The sequence below is a fragment of the Hyaena hyaena genome, unplaced genomic scaffold (assembly GCF_003009895.1).
Source record: "Hyaena hyaena isolate Hyena2069 unplaced genomic scaffold, ASM300989v1 scaffold_44, whole genome shotgun sequence".
Classification (NCBI taxonomy): Eukaryota; Metazoa; Chordata; class Mammalia; order Carnivora; family Hyaenidae; genus Hyaena; species Hyaena hyaena.
In genome coordinates, this window is record NW_024080676.1 from 972,811 (window position 1) to 985,772 (window position 12,962).

General features: G+C 39.6%; 1 protein-coding gene across 4 annotated transcripts in view; it reads right to left on the reverse strand.

Annotated features, from left to right (window-relative positions):
• The window catches only part of IDE (insulin degrading enzyme), a 120,072-nt gene that overhangs the window by 16,519 nt on the left and 90,591 nt on the right, over nt 1-12,962 (reverse strand). For 3 of the 4 annotated variants that reach the window (XM_039230225.1, XM_039230223.1, XM_039230224.1), the window contains exons 15-19: nt 12,102-12,246; nt 9,491-9,601; nt 7,527-7,647; nt 4,134-4,225; nt 3,009-3,120 (exon numbers count right to left, since the gene is read on the reverse strand). In XM_039230225.1, the coding sequence (XP_039086156.1) occupies nt 3,009-3,120; nt 4,134-4,225; nt 7,527-7,647; nt 9,491-9,601; nt 12,102-12,246 (581 nt within the window). Of the gene's footprint in view, nt 1-3,008; nt 3,121-4,133; nt 4,226-7,526; nt 7,648-9,490; nt 9,602-11,458; nt 11,604-12,101; nt 12,247-12,962 lie in introns of all 4 variants that reach the window. The other variant, XM_039230226.1, reaches the window with a different exon arrangement.

A 12,962-nucleotide genomic window follows, 5' to 3' on the forward strand; every position in this document is an offset into this window, starting at 1 on the left:
CCTAAGTGTCCATCAACGGATGAATGGATCAAGATGTGGATTATCTATACGATGGAATACTACATGGCAATGAGAAAGAATGAAATCTGGCCATGGGTAGCAACATGGATGGAACTTGAGGGTGTTATGCTGAGCGAAATAAGTCAGGCAGAGAAGGACAAATACCATATGTTTGCACGTATAGGAGGATGAGGAGGAACTTAACAGAGGACCGTGGGGGAGACAAAGGGGGGAAATAGTGGGGGAGAGGGAGAGAGGCAAACCATGAGAGACTCTTGAATGCTGAGAACAAACTGAGGACTGATGGGTGTGGGGGGAAGGAGGCTGATGGGCATGGAGGAGGGCACTTGTGGGGATGAGCACTGGGTGTTATATGGAAACCAACTTGACAATAAACTATTTATAAAAAAAATGATTTGATAACTTCATGAGGAATAAATGTGACTAAGCATATATTGTGTTTAGTATTTAGTATAAGATCTGCAAATAAGGTTTCTCAGAATAGTAATGATGTGTTTGCTCACTCTCACAGATGGTAATTTAGACATCAACAGTGAAGGGGGGCAGACAAGTCTGCAGTTGTAGTTCACCTATTTCATTTTTCTGACCAGATAAATCTGACCAACAGTCAAACTTTCTAATCATATACTGGTGGCACTAAGTCACTTCTTATCAGAAGAGAAAGGGGAACATGGTCAATAAGGCTACTGAAACCACCCCTCTCAACTTCTATCCTTTTCATATATATCCCCAAATAACTCCTTCTCAATGTCTAAACATTTCCTTTTAAACTACAAATATTGTCTCATAGAGAGTTAAGTGAAGGACTGTGTAAGACATTCACATCTGGCTTAGAATGCTTTCCTAACACCTAACATTTGGAGAATGGGATGTAAATGGAGTTATTTTTGAGGATGGGGCAATTTGTGAGGGCACTTGGAGGGCAAAAGAGGTAAAGCCCTAAGAGAGGAGAGAGAAAGCAGGAAGTGTAATAAAAAGAGGTGTGAAAGGTGCCTGGATGGCTCAGTCAGTTAAGCATCCTATTCCTGATTTCAGTTCAGGTCATGATCTCACGGTTTGTGAGTTTGAGCCCTGCAGAGGGCTCTGCACGGACAGTGCAGAGCCCTGCTTGGGATTCTCTCTCCCTCCTTCTGCACCTCCCCTACTCATGCTCTCTCTCAAAATGAATAAACAAAACTTTAAGAAAGCAAAAACTTAAAAAAAAATAAAAGAGGTGTGAAAGACAGATTTCACTTTGAAATTCTGTCTCTGGACTGGTCCCACTTTGTCCAACGCCCAAGTGCTACGGTTTCTGAATGGCGAATCCTGACTGCACCTCTCTGCCATGCTGTGGTGAGAGAGGAACAAACCAGCATAAGTTTGAAATGACCATTACCAGGTCTGTGATGACTGGCGGTGCAGAAGAACAGAGCTGTGCTCAAGGTATGTTTGAGCATTCAACAATAATACCCTGAGGTAACACCATGCTCAAGTAAGTACCTTTAACAGCTTCTCAAAGGAATCAGACACAGCCCCCAACCTTAAGAAATGTACAGTCTAACAATAGAGATGGAAATGTACTTCAATCCCAATGCAAGAAGTGCTCAGTAGCTTGGTGTATGTGCTGCTAAAATGAGCACACTCAGTAGCTTCGAGAAGGAAAGATTCAGAAGTACTGTGCTGGGAGGTCAGAAGAGGAGGGAACTACTTCTAGCCTGGAGTTTCAGAAAAAGCCTAGTGGAAGAAGTGGCTTATAAAATGGATCTGGAAGGATGAATAGGGGATAGATGTCCATAAGGGAGAGAGCGAAGGAAAGGGAGCACTACTTCAGGAGGATAAAATAGTGGTAGTGGGGGCACAGACCATGCATGTGTGAGGAGCAGCCAGCAATCAAGTTCAGCTAAAAACAAGAACAAAAGAGTACACACAAAAAAGTCAATGTTTCTCATCCCAAGTCTAATTTAATACCCACTACATAATTTTGAACAATAACTGAAAGTAATACTTAATCAAAAGAAATCATGTTTAATACAAAAGTTTAGTACACTACAAACTGCAATATATTAATTATTATCCATTCTTTTATGCTAATTTCTTATAAAATATGCATGTAATAAATATATGCTGTTATCTGCACCTGTGAGTTTCCTAAAACTAATTCTGCTGAAGACTTCTATGGATTTTCAATTCAGTATTATGATTCGAGTTTCCATTTTTCATAAAGAGATTTTATTTCATGCTTCAGAGTCAACTTTTTTTAATGTTTTATTTCTTTCTGAGAGAGAGAGAGAGACACCAGGGGAGGGTCAGAGAGAGGGGGAGACACAGAATCCGAAACAGGCTCCAGGCTCTGAGCTAGATGTCAGCACAGAGCCCAATGCGAGGCTTGAATCCACGAACTGTGAGATCATGACCTAAGCCAAAGTCGGACGCTTAACCAACTGAGCCACCCAGGTGCCCCAGAGTCAACATTTCTTTAGCTTTGTAATTTTTTTACTTCCTAATTCTTCTACATCCAATTACCAGTCAGTTGTAACGTCATTCTCATCAAAATAATCACCTACCTCCAATTTCACCTTTTTGGGCTTCCTACAGACAATTTTTGGCAGAATTACCTTTTTTTTTTTTTTTTTTTAAATTTTTAACATGTGTTTATTATTACGAAACAGAGAGAGACAGAGCATGAGAAGGGGAGGGGCAGAGAGAAGACAGAGGATTTGAAGCAGGCTCCAGGCTCTGAGCTGTCAGCACAGAGCCCAATGCAGGGCTTGAACCTACAAACTGTGAGATCATGACCTGAGCTGAAGTTGGATGCTTACCCGAATGAGCCACCCAGGCACCCCGAGAATTACCTATCTTTAACCATACTTCTATAAACAGTAAAGGATCCCAGTAGTTCTTTGCCATAAAACTATGTGTTATCATCCAGGTGACTTCAACCCATCTATAATTGCCCACAACATTATGTCAAAGTAGTCCATTACCAAAGTTAAAACATTCCAACTTACTGTCAGGGAGCTGAACTTCTCTATACCGAACCAGCTGACTTGGAAGGAGAGGTTTCGTGTGAGCATGTTCAATAAGGGTGTCTTCGACCATCTGCATAATTCCTAGTGCAGCCTGTAAAAAGGACAGGGAACAGCACAATACAAAACCACAAATGTATCTTGTCTGTGAAAATAAAAATAGCATGCTGGATGAAGGCCAGTGCAATGTGAAAACAACACGCTTGTGAAATAAACTAGTTTATCATAAAAATGGACTTTTAAACCCTAAATACATTTGGTCCAATTCAAGTGGATAAAAATCGAATTTGTCAATTGGCAATACACTTGATATGGGAGAGGTGAAGAAAAAGAGACCAAGACCAGCATCAACAATGATCCCAATGCTGTGGGAAAAGGTACTGCCAAAGCTGTAGAGGCACTGGTGATGGAAAGTTCGTCCCAAGTGATGACCTTGACCACAGATACTTGTGGTTATAGGAAAGCAAAATAAGTGAGTGAGGATGGGCTTTTTAATAAATAAAACTGACCTTAGTAAAAAAAAATCCTGTCTCTGCCACTTACTAGCATCTGACCTTGGGCACACTATTTTGGAGGCAGTATAGCAGAGTGGTAGAGAAAGTGTGAGAGAGGCTGCCAGAGTTCCAGAATGGGAATTCTAGAGAGCTCTCTATGTGCTAAATGGCATGTGCCATTTCATTTAATCTTTAAACTCTAATTTACAGATAAGAAAACTGAGTACTGAGAGGTTAACACCTTTTCAGAAGAAAAAGTAGCTAGTATGTGGCAGAGTCAGGATTGAAACCCAGGCTGATTCTATACCATGTGCGCTTATCCGCTACACAGTCTTGCTGTCCTACAAAGGGCAGGGATAATTATTTCTATGTCCTCCTCTAAGTGCAGAAGGCAGGTGAGAGCAGAACAGGCAGTCATGAAAGTCGGTCCATAGTTAACCACCATCATTCTCGTCCCCTATACCCTCTCCTGTCTTCCTCCACAGAGCAGAGAAGGTTGGTTCAACACTAATGTGCTTATAATCACACTGCGGTGGGGAAAACTCTGAGGCCAGGGTAAAGAAAAATCTCTTACACTGCTCCATAAAAGACCACTAAAACCTCAACCACCCACCTGCTTTGTTATGTTTCCATGGAGAAGGGCTTCAATGTGCAGCCGTGACAGGAGTTGAGGTATGAAGGCCTTAAGGCGAGGAAGGGTGACATCTGTAAAGGTATAAAAAACAGTGAGCTCTCCTATGAGGTTAAAAGAAACAACATTCTGAGCTAATTTAAGACTTACAGAACAGTTACAAAAACAGCAGAGAGTTCTGTATACCTTTTTACCCAGTTTCCCCTAATGTTAGTATCTTTCATAACCTCCATACAGTGATCAAAACTAAGAAATTAACACTGCTCTATTACTATTAACTAATGTAATCCTTACTTGATTTCAGTTTCTCCTAATACTCTTTTTCTGTTCCATGATATAATCCATGATTCCACCTTGCATTTAGTTGTCATGTGTCCTCAGTGCCTATGTTTCCTCTAATCTATAACAGCTCCTATTTTTCCTTATCTTTTATGATCTTAAGATTAAAAGAATTTCTTTTAAGTTTTTATTTATTTTTATTTTTGAGAGAAGAAGAGAGAGAGAGTATGAGTGGGGGAGGTGCAGAGAAAGAGGCGGACAGAGGATCTGAAGCAGGCTCTGCACCGACAGCGGAGAGCCCAATGTGGGGCCTGAACTCATGAACCATGAGATGATGACCTGAGCTGAGCACTCCTATAATCTTAAGATTTTTGAAGAACACTGTTCAATTACTTTACAGAGTGCCATTTGAGTTTGTCCAGTGTTTTTCCCATGATTAAACTGAGCTTAACTATTCAACTACTAGGAATGCATCACATCTGCAGTACATGATGTTGATATGTTGTCGTACTGGTGATGTGAACACTAATCACGTGGTTAAGGTGGCGTCTACCAGATGTCTTTACTGTAAGTAGACTATTTTCATCTTTCAGTTAAAATAGAGTAACTCATGTACGTACAAGCAATTAGGTAATGCCACCTGCCCATCAATGCCTACTTTTCTCACTGTAATTAATAAATATTTATTTTTGGGAAAATATACTTTGAGACTATACAAATGCCCTGTTTTCCCTTACTCACTAATTTAGCCTCCAATGGTGCATACTGCCTGTATCAATTACTATTATGGCATCACAATAGTGATTTTCTGTTCCCCTCATTCCTTTTACATGTATTGATTTAATTCTTCAATAAGAAGGAGCTGTCCCTTCTCCATTAGACATCATACTAATAACTGCCACAATGGATGCTAAAAACAGAGACTGAAATTCAAAGAGAGATATAGGAAGGGAATTAACAAGTTATTACTATGGGTCTATTATTTCATACATGTTATCTTATAAAGCATGTACTACTATCCCTGTTTTAAAGGTGAGAAAACTGAAGTGAAGATCATTTAAATTTCTTGCCCAAAGGTGTCATGCTAGTACGCTGTACAGCTGTAGTTGACTGCTGGTCTAATTCTGAAGTGCATACTTGTTCTCCAGACCACAACACTTACTCTTTCTGCCTACCCTGAAATGATCTGTATACATTTATGCTTTGCCACTAGACTGCAACTCCTTGATCCATGAAACCCCATCCAAGTGTTCATTTTTTATCTCAAGCCCCTGAAGTCTAGGGCCTGGTGTGCAGCAGGCAGTCAGTAAAAGCTGCTGGACCCACTGAACTCTGAGGTTCCTGCTACCCTGGCACCCGGAGAGCTGTCACTGAACTGTCTTCGCACTAAGCCACATCAGCAGTACTCGATCACTGTGAGTTATACACATACTGAAACAGAATGAGGACTTATCTGAATGGAGACTGTCAACCAAAACAGTGCCTTCCCTTTATAAAACACAGGTTAGGTTAGGTTTCACATACCTATGATATACTTCAGAGCCTATTGTGCTTACAATGTACCTACCATCTGACCCAGAACTTGACAAAGGAGGAAAAACTCAATTCTTTTGCTTTTTGATTATGCTAAATGCAGGTTCAGGTTTTTTTTAAATAGACCTTAAATCAATTATGTGGGTTTTTTTTTTAAAGGTAAAATTCTCCCTATTACTAGACATGACTCAAACATTTTGCAAAGAAAAGTATATTAACTGTCCAGATTAAAAATGGATCAGTTCTAGTTAATGAATTTTATGATCTATATGCCTATCCAAGACCTGAGGCAACCAATAAAATAATGATTGTCAATACTTTGCTCTTGATTTGTCACTGAAGACATCGGATGTATTATAGTTACATAATAAGTATAAGTAAGGACTTTTCATAAAAGGTCGTTAAGAACTCAACAGTATTCTTTTCTCTTATTGCTGGTATTCGGGAAAAAAGAACAATTGGAAAGCAATGCTGAGACATGAAAAAGATAAAGCAATAAAGGGTATTATCAGTCTACATTCTTTCTAATAAAACAATCTTAAAGTAATTTGATTCCATTCAATAGGCATTCATTAGACACATGTTGAAGACACAGTAATACACTAGATATTAAATAAAGAGGGTAAAAAGAAGGCATAATCATTGCCCTCAAGGAATTTAGGACATTCAAGCAAAGCCTCTGAAAACTAGATTTATGATTTTAGAAAAAAGGCAACAAAGGATGATTCTTCAAGCTTTACACATTTTCCAGGTTTTTTAATTATTATTTAAAAAAATTTTTTTAATGTTTTTAATTTATTTCTGAGAGAGAGAGACAGCGTGAGCAGGGGAGGGTCAGAGAGAAAGGGAGATAAAGAATCCAAAACAGGCTCTAGGCTCTGAGCTAGCTGTCAGCACAGAGTCCGACGCAGGGCTTGAACCCACGAACCCTGAGATCATGACCTGAGCTGAAGACTGAGCCACCCAGGCGCCCCTATTATTATTTTTTTAATGTTTGTTTATTTTTGAGAGAGACAGACTAAGAGGGGGGAGGGGCAGAGAGAGAGGGAGACAGAATCCAAGGCAGGCTCCAGGCTCTGAGCTGTCAGCACAGAGCCTGATGCGAGGCTTGAACCCACAAACTGTGAGATCATGACCTGAGCTGAAGTCATATGCTTAACCAACTGAACCACTCAGGCGCCCCACAGTTTCCAGTTTTTAACTGAACAGATCTAAAGATGCCTGAGCACTCTTCCTATGTGACAAGACTTTCAAGCTCAGCCCTTTTTTACTCTTCTGAAAACTCCAATATTAACAAGGTAAATATTATGGTCCCTTCAGTCATCTGCAGAAATCTATGAACAGTAATAACTAACTGCTATGGGTCCAGGCTGAAAGCAGCAAATGTGGCTAAACTGCCTGAATATGAAAACCACTTCAAAGGCCACCACTGGTTTTATATTAAAAAAAAAAAAAAAGGATGCACAGCTGGCTTTAATAAAACTACAAGTTATTAGAAAGCATAAACACTAGATATCAAGATAGATCAAAATGAAAGGGTTATAAGTAGAAAAAGAGCCTCACCATCCAGGGCTTCTTTTAACTCATCTTTAGTCCAGGCCACTTCAGTCATCAGCAAGCGGAGGTAGTACATGGCGTGCTGGTGAGGCTGCTCAGCTCGGAAATTGTTGAGAGAGCGCATGTACTAGTAAAGAGAGACACGAGTTTGTTTTAGAAGTCCTTTTCAAATCACTTAAAAAGATCAACTATAATCAAACTTCATTGTGTATAAATCATGTTACTGGGATGCAGGAATATCTGCTTCTTTCTCCTTTTTGAAGTGAGATAATTTATTTTCTATTTTTTAATAAATTTCTAATTTAATAAATTTAATAAATTTCTAATTACTTATTTTTGAGAGAGAGAGAGACAGAGACAGAGAGTGGGGGAGGGGCAGGGAGAAGGAGACAGAAGATCTGAAGCAGGCTCCATGCTGATAGCAGAGAGCCGGATGCGGGGCTCAAACCCATGGACTGCGAGATCATGACCTGAGCCGAAGACCGACACCCAGCTGACTGAGCCACCCAGGCGCGCCTTGAAGTGAGGTAATTTAAATGGGGCTGACTCCTCTCTGATCCTTAAATTAAAGGGCATGTTGTTCCTCTGTCCAGGCTGCTGCTTGATCCCCAGCATCTGCCTTATATCCTTAGTGTCTTCACTATGGGACATCTCTTCTCCCTCAGGGAGTCCTCCCCAGTATTCGGGGTCTCCAGCTCTTGGTATCCTTTGATTCTGTACCATAAGGCCATTCCAAAAGTCTCCATAAGCAAGCAACATGTCCTCTTACATATATAAAATATTGGATTTTCGTCCGAAAACCACATTTGAAAATTAATTTTTTGGAGGGTGTACAATTAAAGTCACAGTTTGGCTTTTAAAATAGCCATCCATCGGGGCGCCTGGGTGGCTTAGTCGGTTAAGCGTCCGACTTTAGCTCAGGTCATGATCTCGCGGTTCGTGGGTTCGAGCCCCGCGTCGGGCTCTGTGCTGACTGCCAGCTCAGAGCCTGGAGCCTGTTTCAGTCTGTGACTCCCTCTCTCTCTGACCCTCCCCTGTTCACGCTGTCTCTCTCTCTCTCTCTTAGAAATAAATAAAACATTTAAAATAAAAATTAAAAAAAAATAAAAAAATAAAAAATAAATAAAATAGCCATCCATCCCTTATTTCTGTTATCAGGCTGACTGCGAGTCAAGTTTAAGTAGAAGACACATCAAGCCTAAAGAGTCTGCCCTAATGTGACAAGGTCCTCATGACAGGCAGCCCTTAGCCAGCAGAGCCATGTGTTCTTCTGAAGTAGAGGTTGGATGAAACTTTCAAGGGGTCTTTTACATCCACTAGGTCTACCTCAGGTTTCTCTCTGAAAGTCAGCGCTGCAATTTTCCTGCTGACCGCTCAGGGAGTCAGGTGTCCCTGAGTCTCCCAGGCTTTCTTTCTGGGTAGAGCACAGGCTTTAGCAAAGACAGGGTGAGAGGGCTGGCACATGGTTAGCAGTGCTTCTCCTCCTCTTTGCTTTTTTTTATAGGAAGAGGGGGGAGAGGGGCAGGTGGAGAGACAGACTCTTTTTGAAATATATTTTTTAAAGTTTTATTTATTTCTGAGAGAGAGAGAGAGAGACAGTGTGAGTAGGGGAGGGTCAGAGAGAGAGGGAGACACAGAATCTGAAGCAAGCTCCAGGCTCTGAGCTGGCTGTCAGCACATAGCCCGACACGGGGCTCGAACCCACGAACCATGAGATCATGACCTGAGCTGAAGTCAGATGCTTAACTGACTGAGCCACCCAGGCGCCCCAAGACAGAAAGACTCTTAAGCAGGCTCCATGCTCGCTGCAGAGCCCGATGTGGGGCTCGATCCCATGACCGTGGGACGATGACCTGAGTTGAAATCAAGAGTCTGACACTCAGCCTACTGAACCACCCAGCCACCCTCTCCTTTTTCTTAAAAATGTTCATAATGTGGCAAAATTACAAAAATGAGTTCAGAACACTTACTGCTTCTTTGATAATTTCAAATCTTTTTTCATCAATCTCAAAAGTAGCCATTTTCTCAATAATCTTCTTTAGCAAAATCGGCTGCTTGTCATTATAACCTTTTACTGACAGCTACAAAAAGAGTTCAGGTTATTAGAAGTCTAAAAACATCACAAAAAAACTTCCAAATAAACACAGTAAGCTTGATTTGAAATATTTAGAAAACTCCAAAGCCTGGCATATTAAAATAAAAATGAAGTAAAGTCAATTAATTGATCTTCTCAAATAGTTTAACACTTAGGAAGAGAACATTAACCATCTTTATTTACTATTAATCCCAAAGCCTAATTTTGGTGTTCCTAATCAAAGTCAACAGTAGGAAAACTCACCTGATGTCAAACTAAAACAGAACATATCACATTACTGACATTCTAGTTCTCATTAAATCAAAATTCATTACAGAATGTGTTTCAAGTGTAATCTTCAAAAACAATTTCTAAGGAATAGTAGGCTTAAGGTTTTTATAGCTGTGATAAGAAGGTTAAAAATCACAGGTAGTATTATCTAGCCAACTGTTAGGTATGTCCCCAAATTGTTTATATTTAAGTATTTAAAAAATCATTTTTGGAGAATCAGGCAGCTTTAATTTTGTGCGCGTGTGTGTATATATTCTTGTGGCCTTTTGCCATGTTTGTCATTCAATGTTGCCCAAACAGGAGCCACACGGATGCCTGTTTGGTAAATTCTGCTGATGTATCAAAAGCCAATGATGCACAGTGAGGACCCACTGTCTGTACTATCAGGATTCTGCTTGAGACAGTATACTCTAATGATCTCTGAAAGCATAACATTCGAAAAGCAGGGGACGCCTATTATTGTATTTCCATCTGGTGGCATCCACAGCAGCAGAGGATGCATTGCACGTGGAAGGTCTATGCGAGCCTTTGCCTCATACAGAATGACAGGCAAGAACCTTACCAGGAGAGATGGTCATCACTGACCATGGTGAGCACATCACGGACCATGGGAACGGCGTGACAACTTAGTAGAAAGCTCATTTTGTCACAAGTTAAAAATTATTTATTTTAATGGTAATATGCTACTAAAGTTCAATAGCAAAAAATAAACAGATTATTACTTTTCTATTTGGAGTTTATTTTGATCTCTGAGCTTCAAATTTCCCTAGACTCTGGAAATGGTTAGTTACATACACTCTTATAACATTAAATAAAAGCTACCAGAAAATTTACTTGTGTAAAGAAAAGCACTGCAAAATACAATTTTAAAACCCTAAAACCTTTTGTATAAGAGTTTATAAAGAGGAGTACACAGCACATGCTCTCACTGCAGTTGTTACTAAAACATACAGAATTTTTTCAAGAAAAGTGAAGATGAATGTGTGCCATTCAAGGGATGTTAATTTGGAAATGAGATAAAGGTTCGGAAACACATCAGAAATAGTTTCAGGAGCAAGGATCTAGTTATTTCTTGGGATGTTTATAATAATGCTTGTATTAAAACACACTTAAAAGTAGTTAATGGTGCATGCTACAAATAAACTAGATGAAAACATCAAATGTACTTGAACACAGAAGCTTTCTACTGCTGTCAGCAAAAATAAATGAAGCTTACATAGGAGTAAAATTCAAGCACCACAACAATAACTACGGATATTTTTCACTTACAGATGTTAATATGCTCAAGCACATGGAAAGAACAACATGCTTTCAGAATTAATATGTTAAATATTTCAAGCAGAGGAGCATGCAGATAAATGTAGCACACATACATGTTCACAAGTTGCACTAAACTCTACTAAACCATTCATTAGTGGAACTAATACTAATTTGAGTTCTTCAATCACTAAAAGGGTGCAAGGAAAAAACCATCAACCTTCTTGTTTAAAAATGCAGAAGTTAATAGTTTTCCCAAGCTCAACATAATGCTTAAACGGTGTGGTGCCTTTTCTTTGGTTTTCATTTTACTTACAAGTATTGCATTCATTCCTGATGCAATGCCATAGCTCAAACCTGAGAGGCGTGCTGCATATGTATACTCTTTTAAATCATCCTTCAATAACCTGATAAACAGGTATGTCATGTTGCAATGGAGAGGATCAGCATAAATGTAGCGACTAACAAAAAGAAAAACAAAAGAAATGCTTTGATACCTCAAGCAGTGGCATGAAAATGAAGAAACATGACCGAAGAGTATGGATATGCAGCCTCATGATCTGACTTTCTAGGGAAACAGAATAGGCCAACCTTATGTTTTAACAATGGCGGGAAGACTTGATTCTGTTGTCAAAGACCAAGATTTCACATAGAGAATGGATGAGATCTAAACCTAAATCAGGGTCCAATTTTGTTTGAGGAGAAAAATATGACAATCTGATGAAAGATGTAAAAAATAAAAAACAAAAAAACAAAACAAATCAAGAAGAATTTGCATGTGACTGTAATGTTGAATACTCAGAATAAGAGTGAAGACTTAAAAATTAAATGAGAAAATATGATTAGCCATAAATATTTTTTAAAATGAAATTAAACTCATACCCTCAATCAAAAACGCTTCCATCAAATCAATATAAAAAATGTTGATGAGTGGAAGGCTCTAAGACGTGGGTACTTACATACATCCCATAGATGGTATTTTGGAGGTCATAGCTCAAGCCTGCTAGCTCTGCTGCATATGCATACTCGTTGAGGGAGTCTTTGAGGAGCTCAAGGTACAAATAGGCCATGTTACAGTGCAAGGGGTCCACATAAGCAAATGGGCTGGAAGAAAATGTTGACAGTAAAATAGCTGATTTATTACTTCCAAATGTGATGTGGCCTTTCGAGATGGATCAAGAAACTGAATTATCGGTTAATATAATTTCCTGAAGATATGGTTTGAATTCTTGAGTCTGTTCTCAGGAGGGGGAAAAAACAAGATATCTGAAAAAGAAGCCTGAAATATGCCAAGTGTGCTGGTGGTGGTGAGGAGGGAGAAGCAACTGTTGATCCCAGATGGTGTGGCCAGACTGATAAGTTAGAAATGTAGGGCAGGTAAGAAGAGGGAACAGGTCATGAGGCATGCCTGTGTTAAGGCTCAAAGAAGGAGGCATGGTGGGGCCCCCCAGCTGGCTCAGTTGGCAGAACACGCAACTCTTGGTCAAGGACCACGCTGGGTGTAGAGATTACTTAAAATGAATAAATAAAGAGGGATGGCATGGCCGGACATAGCTCATCTGATATTTGCATGTCCTCCTCCAAGTAAGCTATACCCTTGGTAGACAGGAGTATGAGACTTGAGAAGTCTGTGTGTTGTGATTCTGAACTTAAAAGAGAAAGTTTACAGACACCTGTGAAATGTTAGCTTATCTGAGTTTCTCCCCAAACCAATAAAGCTAGAGCATTGTCAGTAAAATAACTGATAATTCCCACCATATAACTGTAGCCAGAGCTAGGAAAAAATATTAAAATAAAAAAAAAAATACTTAAGTGAAGAA